Source organism: Myotis brandtii, unplaced genomic scaffold (genome assembly GCF_000412655.1).
Source record: "Myotis brandtii unplaced genomic scaffold, ASM41265v1 scaffold561, whole genome shotgun sequence".
In the NCBI taxonomy this organism is placed as follows: Eukaryota; Metazoa; Chordata; class Mammalia; order Chiroptera; family Vespertilionidae; genus Myotis; species Myotis brandtii.
The window spans coordinates 1,407,593-1,429,510 of record NW_005370085.1 but is presented as its reverse complement, the minus strand read 5'-3'; the positions used below and the strand labels follow the sequence as shown (position 1 = coordinate 1,429,510).

The window sequence follows — 21,918 nt, the reverse complement described above, 5'->3', positions numbered from 1 at the left end:
GTAATATGCTAATTAGACTGGGAGACCTTCCAGACAGAGCCATGGTGGCGGGGCCGAGGGAGAGGCGGTTAGGGGTGATCAGGCCTGGAGGGGAGGGCAATTGGGGGTGATCAGGCCGACATGGCGGGGGCAGTTTGGGACGAGAAGGCTGGTGGGGCGGGGGGAGCCGTTGGGGGCGAGCAGGCCGACAGACAGAGTGGTTAGGGGCAATTAGGCAGGCAGGCGAGCGGTTAGGAGCCAGTGGTCCCAGATTGTGAGAGGGATGTCTGACTGCCAGGTTAGGCCCAGCAGTCGGACATCCCCTGAGGGGTCCCAGATTGGAGAGGGTGCAGGCCGGGCTGAGGGACACCCCTACGGCTGCACGAATTTCGTGCACCGGGCCGCTAGTTTCATATATTTCATTTTAAAGAGTTAAAATGTGATAAAATATACAATATTAAAACCCACAGTTAAGCCCTAACCAGTTTGGCTCAGTGGATAGAGCGTCGGCCTGCGAACTAAAGGGTCCCAGGTTCGATTCCGGTCAAGAGCATGTACCTTGGTTGCAGGCACATCCCCAGTAGGGGGTGTGCAGGAGGCAGCTGATCGATGTTTCTCTCTCATCAATGTTTCTAATTCTCTATCCCTCTCCCTTCCTCTCTGTAAAAAATCAATAAAATATATTTTAAAAAAAACAAAAACAAACAAACAAAAACCCCACAGTTAACATGGTTTAGTATTTCTTTGATGATCCAGAGGGCACTTCTAGAATCTGTTTTGTTAAACCACTAGTATGAATACTTCCTGTACTCTTATCCATAGGGTAATATTCCCAATCTTCCTTTGAAGTAAAGGGTAGAACTATATTTGTGTGCATTAACAGAGGATGAAGAGAAAGAAATTTCTTTTGAGATCAAAGGGTGGGGTGGGGTGGGGTGGGATCTCTCTACATGTAACTCTAATTCAAAATGGCAAGACAATCAGTACACATTTAATGGTAACTGAAATGATTAATCCCTAATTTTCAACTTCATCAGCCCACTAATAATAGAAATTTGTGCTAGGCAGTTTCTAGGACTTCGATTTTTTTTTTATTATTAAACAAAACAGTCCATCTTTTCTGCATGTGTAGTAAGTAAATTTCTCTTTGGTATTTATGTGTAAATGTCAAGGCAAGACCAGGAAGCTGAGTTCTAGTTTCAGTTCTACCTCTTATTAGGTTATGTGACTTAGACATGCCATTCAACCTTATCACGCCTCAACTTTATCATGTCCAACATGTACTAGATCAGTAGCTTACAAATTCTGTCTCATGTCCAACATGTACTAGATCAGTAGCTTACAAATTTTGTCGAAAATAAACTACACACACACACACACACAATACCAAGAGGTTAAACTGGAGTGGAAGGACACATAAAAACACCCTCTCAAGCCCTGGCCAGTGTTGCTTAATGGTTAGAGTGTTGGGCCTTACACTGAAGGATTGAGTGTTCGATTCCTAGTTAAGGGCACATGCCTAGGTTGCAGGTTCGATTCTGGCCCCAGTCGGGGTGTGTGCAGGAGGCAACCAACTGATGTGTTTCTCTCCCTTCCATTCTCTATAAAAAAATCAATGAAAAAAAAATATCCTTGGGTGAGGATTAACAATAACAACAAAAACACCCCCTCAAAACCCCAAAGGACCATGGGAAGTCCCCCAAAACCAGTGGACGACCCAGGGTCCTTTCCTGCTTTAGTTTTGGAGTACCAACTTGGAGTGGACACAGAGCACCGAGTAAACAAGTTAATGAAACAGGAAATGATTATTAATCGAACATCACCTACATTTTAAAATCAGTTTGAAAAAACTTCAGATAGCCAGATAATACTATTAAACAATGATGGCAATTACTAATTGCTTAAGGTCACAACAAGGAGAGTAGACGGCCCAGGGAAGATTACATGTGCAAGTACCGAAACTTCAAACTCCCCCTGGTTCTTATCCTAACTGCTTATTTAATAGTCTGACTAGGATGACTATAAATCATTGAACAGCTGTTATAAACGTTTACAGCACAATGAGAAGTCCTGGATCTCTTCAAAACAGGCCAAGGAAGAACTACGCTAAATGCTTTTCATTTAATTTTCATAACACTCTGTGAGGCAGGTTCTTTATTACTATCCCCAGTGCACATGTGGGGTCCAAGGAACGAAGTGCCTTGCTCAAGGTCACTCTGCTAAGAAATGGCAGGGCTGTGCTTTAAGTCTAGGCCACCAATCCAGAGCTGATGGTTTTAACCACCATAGATCACTAGACTGTAACAAATAAACTGCCAGAAATAGTCATATCTCTATTCCAGTCCTACATTTTTATTCATGTTCCAGACTAATTTAGACTAGGAAAAGAAAAATCCCCAAAGAGAAATTCTATATCAGTTCAACACAATGAGCTTTGAGTTGAAAATCTTAAAGGGCTATAAATGTTATCATGTCAACAACTAGAACAGAGGGTATGAGGTAATACACTTTCTTACTATGGCATGGGAGGTTTAGAGGCCCATAAATGATAGAAATACTGTCGGTGCTCTTTTTATTTCTATTAAAGGGCTTTCATTTCACATCTGCCAATGGATTCCTGCCAATTCATATCTAAAAATACATACCAGTGGGCATTAAGATAAAACAGTCTTCACCAAGCAGTGCAGCATTGATCGCCTCTAGCTGATTAGTTCGAAAATGATGGAGACCAAATTTTTTATGAAAAATCTTCATCATTTCTTTTGTATGAGGAAAATTAAGACGTTGGAAATGCTCGTGATTCAGATTTCTGGATGGTAAATTTTGCGTCGACTGGTCTAAGAAAATAATCAATGTTCAGAAAAAGCAGTGCATTAATGTCACAAGTCAGTTTCAGCGCTTACTCTTTGCCCTGCATAATCACTGACATGCCTTTCCCTACAGCAAATTCCTTCTTTAACCATGTACCGAATTTCCTTCCATACAAGTGTCAAGGCCACCAAAGACTTCCTAAGGGCCAAATTCAGGTCTTTCCTTGATTTTTCTACAACATACCACTACTCTATTTCCTCTTTCCTCTTCTCTTTTGACTGACCTTCGAGACATCTGTGGATTTAAATTCCCTTTCTTGGTTCCACTTCCTCCACCTGCCCCTGAAATTTGGAAGTCTTTCAGACATTTGGGGCTAGGATCTTTAGATGCTCTTTTTTGGAATTTTCCTAGTCCTGTGATCTTCAGCATCACCTATGTGCACAGAAGGCACAGATCTCTCTAAGAACTGACTGACCCGCCCTGACCGGTTTGGCTCAGTGGATAGAGCATCGGCCTGTGGACTGAAGGGTCCCAGGTTCGATTCCGGTCAAGGGCCTATACCTTGGTTGTGGGCACATCCCCAGTAGGAGGTGTGCAGGAGGCAGCTGATCGATGCTTCTCTCTCAGTGATGTTTCTAACTCTCTATCCCTCTCCCTTCCTCTCTGTAAAAAAATCAATAAAATATATTTTAAAAAACAAACAAAAAAAAGAACTGACTGATCTACTCCTAAGTTCCAGTCCTATATGCATCTACAGTTGTCTGCAAGACATTTCTACCTAAATGACTTACCAAAACTGTAAGCTCAACAAGTCTTGAAATAGCCCTCCTCAGCTTTTCTCCAAATCTGCCTGTCTCCTGACTCCCCTATTTCTGTTAATGGTGTCATATTTCCCAGTCACCCAGTCAGAAAACTCAGAGTCATCTCAGCTTCCTGATTCTTCTTCCACAATGTCACTCACATCTGCCCCCTGCTCTCCATCTTTGCTGTTGCAACTTTGGTTCAACACAGAGACTTAGAGCCCACACCAGCTTTGGCAGTTACTCCAACCCCAACGCTCAACTATCTCAAGATAATTGCGAACGTCAAGTATGACACATTCTAACAGCATACAAAAATAAACCCATTAAAGGTTATTTAAAGGTCAACAGTGTAACTATAAGAACAACCTCCGTGGTATTAAGTCATCAATAACAAAAATAGAGAGGGCTGTACTTTACAGAACGTTGTACATCTACACTTGTTTCAGTTAAAAAAAACAACACACTTTGTGATAACTTTATAGGATTGATGTAAGGTTTTAAAATTAATTTTGGCTTTTCTCTGCAGCCTTTACAGTGGCTAATTTCATTCCTCCAAAAACTTCCCTCACTAAACTGTGAACTCCAAGAGGGCAGGAACTATTCACCATTTATCCATTACCAGAACCTAGAGCAGAACATGAACATAGTGGGCACTCAATAAATATTTACTGAATGAATTAAAAGGAGTCTAGGCCAAAAGAAATAATTTGATGATTTAAGAAATGTAACTTCACACAATTTACAACAGCTAAGATCTGGAAACAGCCCAACAGTAGATCAGTGGATAAAAAAGCTGTGGTACGTTTATACCATGGAATACTATGCAGGAGTAAAAAAGAAGAATCTCTTACCCTTTGAGACGGCATGGAGGGACCTGGAGGGTATCATGCTAAGTGAAATAAGTCAGTCAGAGAAAGACAAGTATCACATGATCTCACTCATATGTGGAATCCAATTAACAAAATAAACTGATGAACTAAGTGGATCCAGAGACATGGAAGCATGGAACAGAGGGTGGAATCTCAAAGGGAAGATGGGGAGGGTATGTGGATGGAAGGAAATAAACCAAAGACCTTTATGCACAGATGCATAACCCATGAACACAAACAATAGGCTGGTGAAGGCCTAGGGAGGGGTACGGGGAGGGCTGGAGGGAGTCAATGTGGGGCGGGGGGGGCATATGTAATACTTTTAACATTAAAGATTTAAAAAAATAATAAATAACAAAAGAAATGTGACTTGAAATCTGTCTTCAACTGCCCTGTATTTTAATATTTTGCGACATAAACATTTCTCTACTTGATAAATTGATCAGTTCTCAACAAGTCAGAATTCTAAAATATACACTTACATTTTTGCATTGACCCCGAGAAGTTTTTATTTTGAGCAGCAGGTGTCACAGGGAGGCAGTTTGTCTTGGTTGGAGAAATTCTTTCTGATACTGATTTAACGGGCCGACCTTCCTTAATAGGTGGATAGGCAGCTGTGGAAGACTTGTTCGTTGCTAAGCCATGCATTATATTTTCCCACTCATCATCATCATCTAAGTCATCTATGTCAAAATTGTCAATCTCACAGGAGGCCTGGATTTCCCTTTCTAAGTCATCTGTTGAAACAGTATGTTTATTCTGATCTTTCACAGCAGTGCTTGTAAGAACACTTCCTGGAAAACGAGAGCTTTCATTTCTTTTTTCTGTTCTTGGTGTTTCAGCCCAGTTGCTACTCACAAAGGACTTCTGTAAATGGGAATTGAATAATGGTCTTTCAAAGAGGTTCTTCTTGGTGACCGAGAACCCTGTCTTTCCTGGGGGAGTCACCAAACATCCCCCAGAAGAAATGGAATTTGAGGGAATGGGCGGAAAATGTAACTCATCAGAACTCCCTGTAGGGCAGGAATCGCCCTTTGAAAACGCATACGGCAAGGAAACAGATGGCATGTCCTCCATGGGGTCACCAAGGGCATCGGGCCTGCACCTCCACATTGAGCCAAGGACATTGGCGTCACTTGGGTTAAAATCTGCTTCGGCCAGGAGTTTCCTTCTGAAGAGAAAACACACAACACCACAGGAAGTGTGAGTAGTCTGCCACGGGAGGCCACACAAGTATATCTTTAGTTCTCATCCCAAGTTGTGGCAAAATACATTCTCTTTTTTCCAATTTCAAAAATTTGGATAAAATACTAAAGGAAGCCCTAACCGGTTTGGCTCAGTGGATAGAGCGTCGACCTGCGGACTGAAGGGTCCCAGGTTCGATTCCGGTCAAGGGCATGTACCTTGGTTGCGGGCACATACCCAGGGGGGAGTGTGCAGGAGGCAGCTGATCAATGTTTCTAACTCTCTATCCCTCTCCCTTCCTCTCTGTAAAAAAATCAATAAAATATATTTTTTTAAAAATACTAAAGGAAAAGTTTGAAAAAGTAAATAAATTTAAAACATCTATTCAGAATGCTAACCATTTTGCCCTGTACGTTTCTGATAAAGTGGTGGCAATGCAGCCAGATATACTCTAGAAGGAGAAAAATCAAGGTACCTTATGTTTCGCTGCTGAAGCAGATCGTTCCCACAATCCAAAGCTTTCAGTTCATCATCAGGAATAGCATCAACTAAATTACAAATGTGGTCCATCACTTGAATAAGCTGCTGCTGCAAACTTATCTGTCTACCTGTAAAGTAATTATGGTGTTAATATTGTACCTTGAAAACAAAAAAGACAAGTTTTTCAAAGTCATGCATGTAAAATCTGAAGTAATTTAAAAACAAAATTATAAACAACTTTATACTGTCCTTACTATCTGCCTGTGAAATAATATGCAATCAGATTGTCTCTAATTCTATATCATGAGAACCTGTAACAATGTTATTTAATTTCATGTTAATTCTTAATATTTCTCTGAGGGTAACCAAGGTCGTTGGAAGATAAAAGTTTTATCAATTTACTATGATTTTTTACTAACTTCAGGTGTATTTTGTGCCCACACAAAATATATTATAAAGGGCTGCACAGGCAAGGACTCTTCACCCCACCCCCATTTCCCAACTCATTCTCACACAGATGCTTCTTCCCACATTGCTCTGGACACCCCCTAGTCTGTTCTCTCTTCCTCTCCTTTCTGCCCTTTAGACCCTTTAACTGACTGCGCTCGGTCAGCAATTACCCAGTAGCCTCATTCTCCTCTTTGAACATTTTTTTTCCCTTATTTCTCTGTCTCCTGCTTCCTCTGCAGCCCACCGACTGCTTTTTCTCCATGTACCTTTGGCCCTAGGGTAGAGTAGGCATCTTACTTGCTTCCCTAACCCATTTTTTTTCCAATTGATTTTAGAGAGAGAGGAAGAGAGAGAGGGATAAAGAGATAAAAACTTCAATGAGAGAGAAACATCATCCATCGGCTGCCTCCTGCATGCCCCCCCTATTGGGGATCGAGCATGCAACCCGGGCATGTGCTCTGACTGGGATTCGAACCAGTGACCCCACCCGCTGGACCCAAGCTTCCTCTCAATGGTAACAGCATAGCACCCAGACTCTCTCTTTGGAGACCATCCCTGCCCCACTCCCTCAGTGGGCACCTGAGGTAAGTCAGCTCAATGAGAATCAGGTCAAGTTCTTTGGCTGGCCAGAAAAGAGGACCTCTCTTTTCAACAAGCTGGACAGGCTGCTGGTGGCCCTCTCCACCACCACATAGGGAAACACACCTTGGAAATAAGACTAATACAGGGGAAGCATAAAACAGAGATAGGAAGAAATGTAGGATTGAGATGGAGAGATGAGACAGCACAGAGGTCAGAGAAGGCAGGTGTGAGAGAAATTCCTGATAACAGTAGTTGGGTATCTGAATCCAGCCCGCCCACTCCACATTTTGTTTAACCCATGTAACTAAGAAATAGAATGTCAAAGAAGGTGAGGCTTTTGATGAAGGAAACAAATGGGTTAGGGAAGCAAGTAAGATGCCTACTCTACGCTTAGGGCCAAAGGTACACAGGAGAAAAAGCAGTTGGTGGGCTGCAGAGGAAACAGGAGACAATCAGAGAAATAAGGGAAAGAAAATGTTCAAAGAAGAGAATGAGGCTACTGGGTAATTGCTGACCAAGCGCAGTCAGTTAGCAGCGGTTCTCAACCTGTGGGTCGCGACCCCTTTGGGGGTCGAACGACCCTTTCACAGGGGTCGCCTAAATACATCCTGCATATCAGATATTTACATTACGATTCGTAACAGTAGCAAAATTACAGTTATGAAGTAGCAACGAAAATAATTTTATGGTCGGGGGTCACCACAACATGAGGAACTGTATCAAAGGGTCACGGCATTAGGAAGGTTGAGAACCACTGAGTTAAAGGGTCTAAAAGGCAGAGAGGAGAGGAAGACAGAACAGATTAGGGGGTGTACAGAGCAATGTGGGAAGAAGCACCCGTGTGAGAATGAGCTGGGAAATGTGGACTCTTACTAATGACTGATGTAAACAGGAGCGTGAGGTATGAGATGGTAAAAGTGGAATTGCTGAATTCCTACTTTCTTCTGTTTTCTCCGCAAGGAGAATGGGCATGAGATTGGAAAGAGGAGAATAATGGTCTGAAGGAAATGAAAGCCAAGACAGGCTCAGAGAAAGATGAAGCCAACGGAAAGAAGCTCAAGTCTTCTTGTCCGGACAGATTACGCTTCAGAATACAAAGCAAACAAGAGCTCAATGGTATCTGAAGCATCTAGTTGATGGAAGAGTGAAGACAAGCAAACATTGTTCTAATTTTCAAAAAAACTGCAAAGGGAGTGCCAAAACCTACAAGCTGATGATCTTGGTATTGATTTAATACAAAATTCTAGAACCCGGTATCAAACAGCTGCTTTGTGAGTTATAGAGAGAGGAAACATAGAGTTAGCAAGAGTTCATAAAAATAAACCAGCTACCTTAACGTTCTAAGTTCTTTGAAAGGATTACTAGACTGGCAGATAATAGCTACCATTTACTGAAGGCCTACAGTGTACTTTACTTGACAACTCAGCAAGTTAAATATTATTTTCACCGTTTTATAGAAACTGAGTCCAGAGAAGCTTAACTAGTGTGCCAAAGCCACACAGGCAGGAGTAGGACACGACAGGGCTGTATCTCAGGTCTGTGTCACTCTAGAGCAGCCGTGGGCAAACTACGGCCCTCGGGCCGGATCCGGCCCGTTTGACAAACAGGCTGGATCCGGCCCGCGGGCCGTAGTTTGCCCACGGCAGGCCTACAGTGTACTTTACTTGACAACTACTCAGCAAGTTAAATATTATTTTCACTGTTTTATAGAAACTGAGTCCAGAGAAGCTTAACTAATTTAAGAACCCATTGTGGCCCTCGAGTCAAAAAGTTTGCCCACCCCTGCTCTAGAGTCAATGTCCCGTCCATTTCCTCTTGGTGTCTCAGACCTTGAACTTCTGGAGTCATATGACCAAGATTTTTGGAACCCCAGGGACAAGGGAGAGAAACAGGGTCTGAAAGTAGATTTGTAACTAGTGAAACAAGAAGTGGTGATGAATGAACTGATGTCAGCTGACAGGGAGGCCTCTAACAACATTCTGTAGGGCTCTGTTCTTGCCCCCGGTCCTTGCCAATCATTCTGAAACTTAATGATGCAGAAAGATTACAGTGCAGAGGCTGTCAGTGTAAACTAAAGAGCTTCAAGGCTGCTGGGTTCAAATCCTAGCTCTGCTGTTGTCTACTTCTATGACCATGTGTCATCACTCCTGCATCTCAGTTTCCTTATTTGTAAAATGGGGATAACAGAAACTAACTTAAAGATCCCTTTTAAGGATGAAAAAAGTTAATATTGTAAGAAATTGGAGCAAACAGAAGCAAGACAAAGACCACTAGGCACACCGTATGTACAACATCCATCAAAGAAGAATAGAATGTTATAGAAATAGAGAAGAAAAAGAGCTCTTGGAAATGGATTTGATAAAAATGAAAAATTCCACAGAAGAGTTAAAGATAAAATTGAGGAAATCTCCCAGAAAGCAGAGAAGCAAGAAATGGAAAACAGCAAAGTAGGTAATGGAACCCTAACATCCAAATAAGAGAAGTCCACGAGGAGTGAAAGAAAAAAGAAGGAAATAATAGAAAACCTTCCAGACTAGAAGGACACAAATTTCTAGACTGAAGAAACCCCTGGGAAGTAGAAATTAGGAGAAAGTACATTGCTGTTTTTCAGTCTTATAGTACTACTAGATTATTTCTACTAGATATTTAATAGAAAACATTTTAATGAATTAAGAAACAAATCCAACAAACAAAAAAGTATTAAACTTTAAGACCCAAACCCAGAGTTTATACAAGGAGAACTAGGAGGATGTCTAGAAACCAGAATCTATAAATAGAGTTAAAAGACCTAATAATATGTAGCCTTTAAAAACACACAAAAAAACTTCTGGGAGCTTCAAACTTACTTCACAAGGATTAACTTATGGGAAAGCAAATTTTGGTTCAATATAAGAAAATTTTCTAACAATTAGCATTTTCAAATTAAAGAATGAATTACCTTGTGAGAACATGAGTTTACAAGTTGTTTGAGCAAATGCTGGCTAACCAATGAGCAGGGATGATTCTATATTAGGGCAAAAGGAACTATAATTTGCCATCTTATACTATACAGTCACAGGTAAAAATATAATCTTACTTGGTTTTCAAAAGTTACTAATTAAGCCCTAGCCGGTTTGGCTCAGTGGATAGAGCGTCGGCCTGCGGACTCAAGGGTCCCAGGTTCGATTCCGGTCAAGGGCATGTACTTTGGTTGCAGGCACATCCCCAGTAGGGGGTGTGCAGGAGGCAGCTGATTGATGTTTCTCTCTCATCGATGTTTCTAGCTCTCTATCCCTCTCCCTTCCTCTCTGTAAAAAAATCAATAATAAAAATATACAAAAAAAACACACAAACAAAAACACATTCAAAAAAAACTTAGTAATTAAAATACATGACATATCTAAAATACTTTTTGTACCGTCACAGTCTCTGCTGGTTTCTTGGTTAGATTGCTGAGTAGGCATTTTCTCTGGTTTTGACAAGTCCTCTGGTGTGCTTAGGCCATCCTTCTTTCTGTCACAGGTGTCAAGCTCCTTTAACATACTACAAGTTTAAAAATATACAACCAATCAACGTATAGAATACATAATTTTTCCTCTAATATTTCTGCCCAGCTGGTCAGACAATATATAATAGAAGAGAGAAATATATTTTTGTATCTTCTCTATTCTAAAACCTCCTTAGCTGGCCCTCAAAGTCATTCATCTTCTGGCCCAGGAGACCTTTTCAACTTTGTCTCCAATTATGACCTTTCAATAACCTCAGGCTCCAATCACAGTGCATGACTTACATTCTTCACCTAAGTCCTGTGTTGGCTACTTCAGAAATTCAGCCTCTGCTCGTCTATGAAAAACCCACCATTCCAATCTCTTCCTACCCGAATCACACCTGTTCTTCGAGGCCCAGCTCAAGTGTTATTTTTCTGATTTCTCCAGCAAGTGGTTTTTAACATCTCTCTCTTCTGAGGATTCCAAAGCATTTTATCCAGACTTCTCTTAAATCAACATGTATATGTGTATCTGTACATATAACCAACTTATACAGATCATACAAAAATATATTAACACATATAAACATGGTCAGTCTGACTAGATATAAAAAATACTTTAAAAGTAACAAAACAAGTACTAATTGTTAAAGAGAGGGTACTGTGGCAATCCAAAGAAAGATAACACTTCCCAAAGAAAGACAAAGCTTTGCAAAGGGGGTAGAATTGGAGGAAACCTTGAAAGATGGATATGAGAAGTGACAGACTATGAAGAGATAGAAAAGACAATTCTATTCACCTGATATCCAAGAATCAGCTGTACTTTTCTAAAACAGGATTTTGGAATGCAATCTTCTAACTAAATCAAACATTGATAAATAAAACTATGTTTTATAAAATGATAATATATTATATTTAAGGAAAAGGCCTTACATTTTAGCAGCGTTTTCCAATATGTCTCAAGGCTCATAGGACCTTAGGGTTATTGTAAGGGCATAACTAGCGATAAAGCTGAAAGGTAAATTGGGGCCTGAAGATGGAGGATTCCGAGGGCCAGCTGAAGAGGTTTACGAATACAAGGAGCTACAATAGCATGTTTCTCTTTTCTGTTATATATTACCTGACCATTACACTTTGGAAATTAATTCAGAAGTTACAACCAGCATTTTAAAACACAATAAAAGGTAATAAAATTTAAGTGTTCTCTGCATATAAAGCATGATTTGTGAAAATTTTATTTGTTTTATAATATACACAAATGTGTATATGAGGTTGCAGTGGAAAATGTACAGAAAGAATATACCTTGGAAATAAGCATTTTCCAAGTGCTGAAGATCTAGGTAAAGTTAATTACGGTATGAAAACTCAATAAATTATATAGTCATTAAATGGAATAAGAATAAAAACTACATAACAATATAGAAAATATTTTAAAAATACTACTTAAGAGAAAAGAAGCGGAGGCCTTGGCTGGGTAGCTCAGTTGGTTAGAGAGTTGTCCCCATATGCCAAGGTTGCAGGTTTGATCCCAGGTCAGGGCACATACAAGTATCAACCAATGAGTGCATAAGTTAGTGGAACAAGCTCAGCTGGTGTGGCTCAGTGGTTGAGCACTGACCTATGAACCATGAGGTCACGGCCCAATTCCCAGTCAGGGTACATGTCCAGGCTGCGAGCTCGATCCCTAGTGGGGGGCGTGCAGGAGGCAGGCAGTCAACGATTCTCTCTTATCATTGATGTTTCTATCTCTCTCCCTCTCCCTTCCTCTCTGAAATCAATACAAATATATATTAAAAAAATAAGTGGAACAACAAATCGATGTTTCTCCCTCTCTCAAATCAATAAATTTTTAAAAAAGCAGAATAAACAGTAGAGTTACATGTTAATTACAGCAAAAATCATACACATGCAGAAAAAGGTCAAAACCAAACATGGATAAAGAAAATGTTTGGGCCCTGATTGGTTTGGCTCAGTGGATAGAGCGTAGGCCTGGGGACTGAAGGGTCCCAGGTTCGATTCCAGTCAAGGGCATGAACCTTGGTTGTGGGCACATCCCCAGTAGGGGGTGTACAAAAGAAAGCTAATCGATGTTTCTCTCTCATTGATGTTTCTAACTCTCTATCCCTCTCCCTTCTTCTCTGTAAAAAATCAATAAAATATACTTTAAAAAAAAAGAAAATGTTTGGTTTGTTGGAATGTTGAGATTACAAGTAAGAATCCTGTTAAGTGGTTACAGTGTTATTTGTCCAATGCACACTTTATAAATAAACACACAAAAAGCCAGGAAATAGCACTATGCTGGATCTTCATCCATTTGCCATTAATTTTATCATCCTGGGCCATCCCCTGCTCCTCAGCTGCTTCACGTGCTAAATGATGCTGATTTAGAATCCAGACTCTATATGAATTCCTGATCAGTTTTTTACTTTGTGCAATTCTGTCTGAATTTCTACTGGGAGGGAGAAGAGGAGAGGGCCGTTTTTTAGTTTAGAAGAGGAGGTACAGTTTTTTAGTTTTGTCATCAAATAATAATCATGCTCCAACCTTTCCTGCCTCTTTAAACATCCCAACACACCTGTTAAAACACAAACCTGGAGAAACTCGATTATGCACACAAACACCTCCTTCCTGTCTTCCTTCTCTAATTAAGCTAACACACTATAGAGATTTATTTCTTGCCAAAATATTGGTTAAAAATATAGTATATAATCCACCACTTAACTGGACTGTGATTTAGACTGGGATGAGGATGAAGGTAACAATAATTATTAAGCTATTGATGATCTGTGTGGACTATGTATTTTTCCCCACAACACTACCACAATCATATCCCTAATTTAATAAAATTCAGTGAATGTCAAATACAATAGTCAATTCTATCCTGTAGGATTAAAAAAAAGGGGGGAAAGGAGGAGGTAACATATCACTTACTAAGTAACTATCCAAATAAGGAGTTAGCTTTGTGTCATATATTCCTCAAGTTAAAATCAACTACATAAAATTGTTTGGAGGTCTCATGCAATTACAATTTTGGTAGTATGCTAAAGCTGGAACTTTATAGCTTTAGCATACCACCAATTAAATAAAATGTATCAATAGGAATTTTAATAAACTGTGCAGAGCATGAAATTATACAAAAATGATAGTACATAACTAAATTCAAATATTTCAGATACCTCAAAGGCAAACACTAATGCTTATTAATTAATCAGCTATTTTACCTAAAGCATTTTAGAGAGGAAGAAGAGGCAGAAGTCGTTATTTCTTCCGGAGAAGGTGGAATAAAATCGATATCATACTCATCTTCATCAAGTTGAACACATGGAGATTTCTTCAGTGAATGGAATTCAGTTTCTCCCAAGTGTTTTTCCTTTTCACTATTATCTAAAGTAGACAGTTGATAACGTAGGTTATTTTAATAATTAATGAGACAGAAAGAACAGGGTATGAGCACTGAAAAGTGAGTGCTTCAGGCAACTCATAAACACTGGCACCACTCTGTGAGCCCTCTCGTTTCCCACCTTAATGTCAGCTTGTTTTTTCATAAATTATTATTGAGTCAATTGGAGCAAGTCCAATGACTACTGGATTGAGGCCAAAGATCTGCTTAAGGCTTTTCATGACTGTCTCATTAAATTATGAAACTCCTACTTGGCAGCAGCACTTTTGTTTTTCTATTTTTTACTCATATTTAAATAAGAGTAAAGTGCAACAAATGACTCTAATAATTTTACAAACACCATTGTTTGTACAAACTATTTTTACTTTATCACAAAGGCTTCCTAGTGATTTAAGTCTACCAGATTCAATCTCTCTCTCTCTCTCTCCTGACTACGAGGACAAACACAATGCCCAATTGTTGCTCTTTAGTTTACATTTTACCAAGTTTTCTCTTCATAAACAGACACACATCTGATTAGACTATAGCTCTGTTTATTATCAATCACTTCCTGGTCCTCTCTCATCCTACAGGATTCAGGTGCCTAAAAATTTTAGTCTCACATTTGCAACTATTTCATAAGGTAGGTACTTCCACATATGGCTAATCTTAGCTATGAGACCTAAGCAGAAAATAATTTGAATGCAATTTATACTTTAATGGCATGATCAGATCATATTATGCAGCAATATTCAGTGGCAGCAAGCCATAAAGGAATTATAATAGAAAGGCTTAATTCACTTCCCAATTCTACCACTTACCAGCCAATAGACCATTTAACCTCTCTGGACCTTATTTTCTTCATATGAAAAAATCACAGATTATTAGCAGAATAAAATCTTTCATTTCATCAGTATATTCTGCCTCAAGCATGCGGGCAACAGATGGTTCAATAAACACCTCTAAAGATCTGAAGGACAAAAGCTATATCATATTTGCTACTGTTCCAAAACCTAGCTGTGACTGAACGAATACAATCGATATACTGAAATGAAAATAAAGTAATTTTTACCTCTTTCCTCTCCCAAATGAGTTTTTAAAGAGTGGCTATTCTGAGTGTCTTCATTTTTAAGCTCTTCGGAACTGGGGCCATCATCAATACAAATCACACCGCTACTTAAGCTACTTAACCATTCGGAGTCCGCTTTCTGCTCCTCAGTCAAATCTACTTGCTTGCATTCAGAGGAAGGAGTAGTCAAGTCAACCTTTACTGTATCTTCCTTTTGAAGCTGTGCTTTCAAAAAGTTTCTCTTAGACTTTTTCTGAGCAGTGCTTACTCTTACAGAGTGATTTTTGAGTGGTGTAACAAATGCTTTTGAATTTCCGGAAGTATCAAAGTCATCCATATCATCCCAATCTGATGAAGAACTATATTCTAATTTCTTGAAAGTAGCATCACGGAATTCCTTTCTACTTGGAGTGCTCTGCGTAGCAAGTGAAACTTCCCTTGGAATCTGCAACGAATCTGGCAATAACGGTTTTGAACCAATTCTCTTGGCTTGCTGTCCTGCAGCAGCATTTTTAAAGTCTTTTACCCTTGTTTGCGGATTCATGGTATGAGGTAAAGTTTCACTGAAGGAAAAGTCCTCAGAAACATTAACATCTTTATCACTTAACACAGGTGTTTTTGCTACTGACACACAAGTCACAGACACATTGTTGGCTGAAGATACTTTCTTTTTAAAAGTGAAACAGCTGGAAAAATGAAATACTTGAATTAGATAAATTGTAACAAACCCAGTAATTTTTTTTACTAACTTATATAACTTACCTTCTATCTCCCTCTCCGATTTTAAAATTTATAAGGCAAGTTAAAGTATATTTTGTATGCTCTGATCCTTCTATTCAGGACTAATTATTCAGTTTTGAGAGTATCCAGGCCATTCCCTCTACTTTATTTCTCAGGCTTGTAGTTCTTAGTCATCCAGAGGGAGGAGATGGCATAAGTGAAAAAGAGAAAAGACTCAAATGTGGCTACTTGTTGCTACTCTGATCAAAGTTTTATGGGGGGGGAAATGTAAAAAACTGCTCGCTATATTGAGATTTGGAGGAGAAGTAAGAATCTTAGATACCTCTGGACTTAGCGACATAAAGGTCAATGGTGACTTTAAAGCCAAGCACCCAGAACTTGGTAAGGGTACAATAAGGAATATAAATTATTAGATATTAGTAGGAGTTTGGAGTGTATCTTGGAGGAAAGAACAGAACCAAAGAGCTATAGTTTCTTTATAAGTTGTTTTTGAAAAAGATATAAAATTATATTAAAATACTAAAAAAATACCTATTTGTCTAAATTTACAAAAAGATTCATTATTAATTCATTCAACAAGTATTTACTGAGCAAGTGTTATGTGCCAGGAACTGTGCAAAAGTGCTGAACAAGCCCTTACTGGTTTGGCTCAGTGGATAGAGCGTCAGCCTGTGGACTCAAGGGTCCCGGGTTCGATTCCAGTCAAGGGCATGTACCTTGGTTGCAGGCACATCCCCAGTGGGGGGTATGCAGGAGGCAGCTGATCGATGTTTCTCTCTCATTGATGTTTCTAACTCTCTATCCCTCTCCCTTCCTCTCTGTAAAAAATCAATAAAATATATTTAAAAAAAAAGTGCTGAACAATTTATTACCTGGTGCTGCTAACACATGTTCTACCATTAACTTGCAAGTGGGAAAATCATTAACCTCACAGCTTCATTTCCCCATCTATACAATGAAAGGGCTGAAAGTGCAGATATCTCATTTGTATGATACTGTACTAGTATGTATAACAACAAAACAGCCAAAATACTTACGAAGGTTTTGGTTTTGAAAGATTTAATTTGTTGTTAAGTTTTCTGGCTGAATGACGCTCCAGTTGCTCCTGTAGATTATTTTGAGGAACAGCAGCCATGATCCTAAAAAGAGAGGGGAAAAATATCAGTACAGTTATGTGCTTTGCATGAATCACAATATTTTGGGGGGGCAGAGGGGATGGAGCACTGTTCCAACTGTGCCCAAAGTAATGAGGCTTTTTTGGGTCAATAAACTGTTTTGACATTTACAACTGGTTACATTCGAACTATATAATCTTTAACTAACTGATGCTCACTTGAACAGCAAAATGACCTGGTTTCCCCCAATGCTAAAATAAACACAAAGGACATTAAGGGAAGGGATTATTAGGAAAGGGCTTGCATAAAAATGATACCTGGCCTGGGCTTGAAGAATAAATAGAAAGTAGACAGAGAGTGTGGTAGGAGAAAATAATCAAAGCATACTGAAAATCCAAGGAACAAATGAGTAACTGAATTCACCACCAATGAGAGCAATGGCTCCCCAGCAAGACACCACATTTCATAATTATCTAGTTTCAAGCTGAAAGAATACTTTTTTTACCAAGCATAAAAGTATTCTTGTAGAATACCTTGTAGAACAAACTGTGATATTTGCTGAGCTATTGCCTGAGATAATGTACAGCTTGAGCCACCTTCAAGTTACTGGGGTACAAGAAGACAGGACAGCCAAAACCTATGGATAGCAAAAAATTTTCATTTCAGCTGATAAGTTATAACTCCTTTCCCATTCTATCTTCTCTTAAAAAAAATACTTTTATTGATTTCAGAGAAGGGAGAGATAGAAATGTCAATGATGAGAGAGAATCATTGATTGGCTGCCTCCTGCACATCCCCCACTGGGGATCAAGCCCACAACCCGGGCATGTGCCCTGACCCGGAATCAAACCAAGTCCTCCTGGTTTACAGGTCAACGCTCAACCACTGAGTCACTCTGGTGGGGCTATCTTTCTTTTTCAAATCAATGGGAATAAATAAAAAGTTATTGTAGAGTGACAAAAAGTCCAAGCTAAATTTAATTTGCATGGCCCAAACTTTAAAATGCAAGGAAAAATAATACAAAGAAGCAGAATTGTAAGAAGTTCAGTATCACTTGATCAACAGAAATGAGAAATGTACGAAGAACTCAGGTTCTTTGGTTAATTCTGCCACAAATTCACTGTGTGGCTTTGAGGAATTCATTGACTCTCTCCAGTGTCCTCATTTCTAAAATAAGAAGGTTGGGTTAGAAAATTTCCATGTTTCCTTCTAAAATTAGCCTTCCATGATGCTAAAACAAATAGGTATTTGGCAGGGATGAAATGAGAAAAATAGAAATTTGTCTTTTAAAAATGTTGATGAGAATAAAAACTGTCATAAAGAAAAATATAATATATACAAAAAGTAGATATTTTAAACAGTGGAGATTTTCAAAGTGGAGGCACAAGTTAACAAAACAAATTAGTAAGAAAAATATAAGCAAAATTTAGAAAGTTTATAATATGATCTTAATAAAACTGGAGTGAAGGAAAAAAATCCCAACATTATAAAATGAAACTATTTTTAAAGTGATAATTAAAATACTACACATTGAACTGTTTGTTAGTTGGCAGTGGTTCTTAGCAATGTGGGTCAGATTCTGGCAACAATCTGAAGAAAGTGATAGTCTCCACTCTGGCTTCTACCCTGATCACAATGCTAAATCCCTTAATTGGGGGCGGGAGTCACTAATGACTGATCTCCATGTTACTTATTACAATACCCCTTTTCAATCAATCCTCTTTCCTGATGGCTTAGCATATGACGAAGTTGATTATATGCTCCTTTTTTAAAACACAAGCCTTCTTTCACTCTCTTGACAATTTATTCCTATTCATCCTCCATCCTCCAATGGTAGATCTAACCATTACTTCCTTAAGGAAAACTCTATATTTAGGTAGTCACATCTATGTGGTTAAGAGCAAACAAAATACATGGATTTGTAGCCTGGCTCTACCACTTAGTAGCTAAATGCCCTTGGACATATTATTTAACCTCTCTATCTCAGATTCCTCATCTATACAATGCCTACCCACCTCATATGTAAAGTGCTTAGAATAATAGTATCTGGCAGATAGTAGGCAATATATAAGTGTTTGATAAAGAAAAAATACCCAATAATATACCTTTATAATAATAAATACCTCTCAATTGCAGTTTTTTATATATATATTTTTTTTATTAGTTAAGGTATTATTCTTCTACTAGATTGTAAACACTATGCAAAAATGGGCCATTATGGGTTTTATAACCCACAGCATCTCTAAGCACCTAGCATTAAATATTTATTAAATGAAAGAATAAAAACGTTAAATAACATACGTCTCAACTATGACTTATCACAGAAATGTAAAGCTGGTTTAACATTAAGTGAAACCACTAATATGATATATCATCTTTACAGTTTAAGTAATAAAAATCAATGTAATCTGATCAATAAATTTTAAAAACATTTCTATTGGGGTAAAGCATACTAGCAATAAAGTACACTAATCTTAAGTAAATGGCTCAATATGGTTTCACTTAATGTTTCTAACTATGTAAACAACATCCAAATCAAGGTATTGAACATTTCTGGCACCCCGGTATGCTTTCTTTCTTTTTCTTTTTAAAAAAATATACTTTATTGATTTTTTTTTTACAGACTCCATACTGTTCTCCACAGTGGCTGCACCAGTCTGCATTCCCACCAGCAGTGCAGAAGGGTTCCTTTTTCTCCACATCCTCTCCAACACTTGTTGTTTGTTGATTTGTTGATGATAGCCATTCTGACAGGTGTGAGATGATAACGCACTGTCGTTTTGATTTGCATCTCTCGTATAATTAGTGACTTTGAGCATGTTTTCATATGTCTTTCGGCCTTCTGTATGTCCATTGCAGTTTTTATCGTAGTTGCAATTCTATTCACTTTTGTAATTATTTGGTTGGTATTTCTTCTACTAGATTGTAAACACTATGCAAAAATGGGCCATTATGGGTTTTATAACCCACAGCATCTCTAAGCACCTAGCATTAAATATTTATTAAATGAAAGAATAAAAACGTTAAATAACATACGTCTCAACTATGACTTATCACAGAAATGTAAAGCTGGTTTAACATTAAGTGAAACCACTAATATGATATATCATCTTTACAGTTTAAGTAAAAAAATCAATGTAATCTGATCAATAAATTTTAAAAACATTTCTATCGGGGTAAAGCATACTAGCAATAAAGTACACTAATCTTAAGTAAATGGCTCAATATGGTTTCACTTAATGTATCTAACTATGTAAACAACACCCAAATCAAGGTATAGAACATTTCTGGCTTTCTTTCTTTTTTTTCCAAATATATTCTATTGATTTTTTTTACAGAGAGGAAGGGAGAAGAAGAGAGAGTTAGAAACATCGATCAGCTGCCTCCTGCACACCCCCTACTGGAGATGTGCCTGCAACCAAGGTACATGCCCTTGACCGGAATCGAACCTGGGACCCTTCAGTCTGCAGGCCGCCGCTTTATCCACTGAGCCAAACCGGTCAGGGCCCGGTATGCTTTCTCATGTCCTTTCCCAGCTAATACATCCCAGATGTAACCACTACCTGACTTTATCACCATAGATTAGTTTTGCCTGTTTGCGAACTTTTTTAAAAAGAAATTTTCTTTTATGATTTGAGAAAGAGGAAGGGAGAGAGAGAGAGAGAGAGAGACATCAATGTGAGAAAAACCACTGAGCCAAACCGGTCAGGGCCCGGTATGCTTTCTTGTGTCCTTTCCCAGTTAATACATCCCAGATGTAACCACTACCTGAGTTTATCACCATAGATTAGTTTTGCCTATTTGCGAACTTTTTAAAAAAAAATTTTCTTTTATGATTTGAGAAAGAGGAAGGAAGAGAGAGAGAGAGAGAGAGAGAGAGAAAGAGAGAGAAATACATCAATGTGAGATAATCTGATTGCCTCCCACATGCGCCCTGACCAGGAATCAAACCTGCCACCTTTTGGTGTACAGGATGATACTCCAACCAACCAAGCCACACCAACCAGGGCCTATTCTTGAACCTTTTGATATGTGTATATATGGAATCATACAGTATATATTATCAATGCATTTTTGAAAAACCATCTGATGAAACTCAAACCATTTCTAATAGATACATAACAGACCCAATATAATATCTTCTATTTTACAATAGTGGTGAATCCATAAAAATATGGGCAAAAACAATATTGTTCTTTTATTTTCACTCTCATATTTAACATTCTTGCTGGTGCAAAAATTGTATATATGGAATCATACAGTATATATTATTAATGCATTTTTGAAAAAGCATCTGATGAAACTCAAACCATTTCTAATAGATACATAAGAGACCCAATATAATATCTTCTATTTTACAAGAGGGGTGAATCCATAAAAATATGGGCAAAACAATATTGTTCTTTTATTTTCACGCTCATATTGAACATTCTTGCTGGTGCAAAAATATTCAAAAAGGAAAATACTAGAAAAGAAGCAATATCATGACGACTTGTAGACAATTAGATTACTAACACAATCCAGGCATAACAATAGATAATTAAAACTTTAGTAACATGGTTAAATAAATATAAACCCACAAAAGTTAAATGCATTCTCATGTGGTAGTAATAACTAACTAGAAAATATAATTTTTAAAAGGCATTCAATTAATAACAATGAAAAATATTAAACAACTACCAATTAACAGAGGCATACATCTTCATGATAAAAATGACCAAGTATTACTGAGAGAAATGAAAAAAAAATTGGATATTTCATGCTCTTAAATGAAAGGTTTAAATATCACAAAAGTTCTTTGAAAATTAATTTATGAGTTTACAAAATTCCAACTGGAACACCAGAAGAATATTTCACAAAACTCAACAAAAATGCTTCTGAAATTCATTGACAAAACCACAATACAAGAATACTAAATAATACTGCAGTGGGAACTAGCATTTAGAATTATAATCGTATTAAATGTGAAAATAATTTAAATGAAAAACC

The 21,918-nt window shown here is 38.2% G+C and overlaps 1 protein-coding gene across 1 annotated transcript in view; it reads right to left on the bottom strand.

Moving 5' to 3' along the window:
* The window catches only part of BLM (Bloom syndrome, RecQ helicase-like), a 75,475-nt gene that overhangs the window by 49,178 nt on the left and 4,379 nt on the right, over nucleotides 1-21,918 (bottom strand). Inside the window, exons 2-8 of the mRNA XM_005878480.2 lie at nucleotides 16,852-16,953; nucleotides 15,077-15,759; nucleotides 13,847-14,009; nucleotides 10,557-10,681; nucleotides 6,123-6,255; nucleotides 4,945-5,633; nucleotides 2,625-2,816 (exon numbers count right to left, since the gene is read on the bottom strand). Coding sequence (XP_005878542.1) covers nucleotides 2,625-2,816; nucleotides 4,945-5,633; nucleotides 6,123-6,255; nucleotides 10,557-10,681; nucleotides 13,847-14,009; nucleotides 15,077-15,759; nucleotides 16,852-16,949 — 2,083 coding nt within the window. The 5' untranslated portion in view covers nucleotides 16,950-16,953. The remainder of the gene's footprint in view (nucleotides 1-2,624; nucleotides 2,817-4,944; nucleotides 5,634-6,122; nucleotides 6,256-10,556; nucleotides 10,682-13,846; nucleotides 14,010-15,076; nucleotides 15,760-16,851; nucleotides 16,954-21,918) is intronic.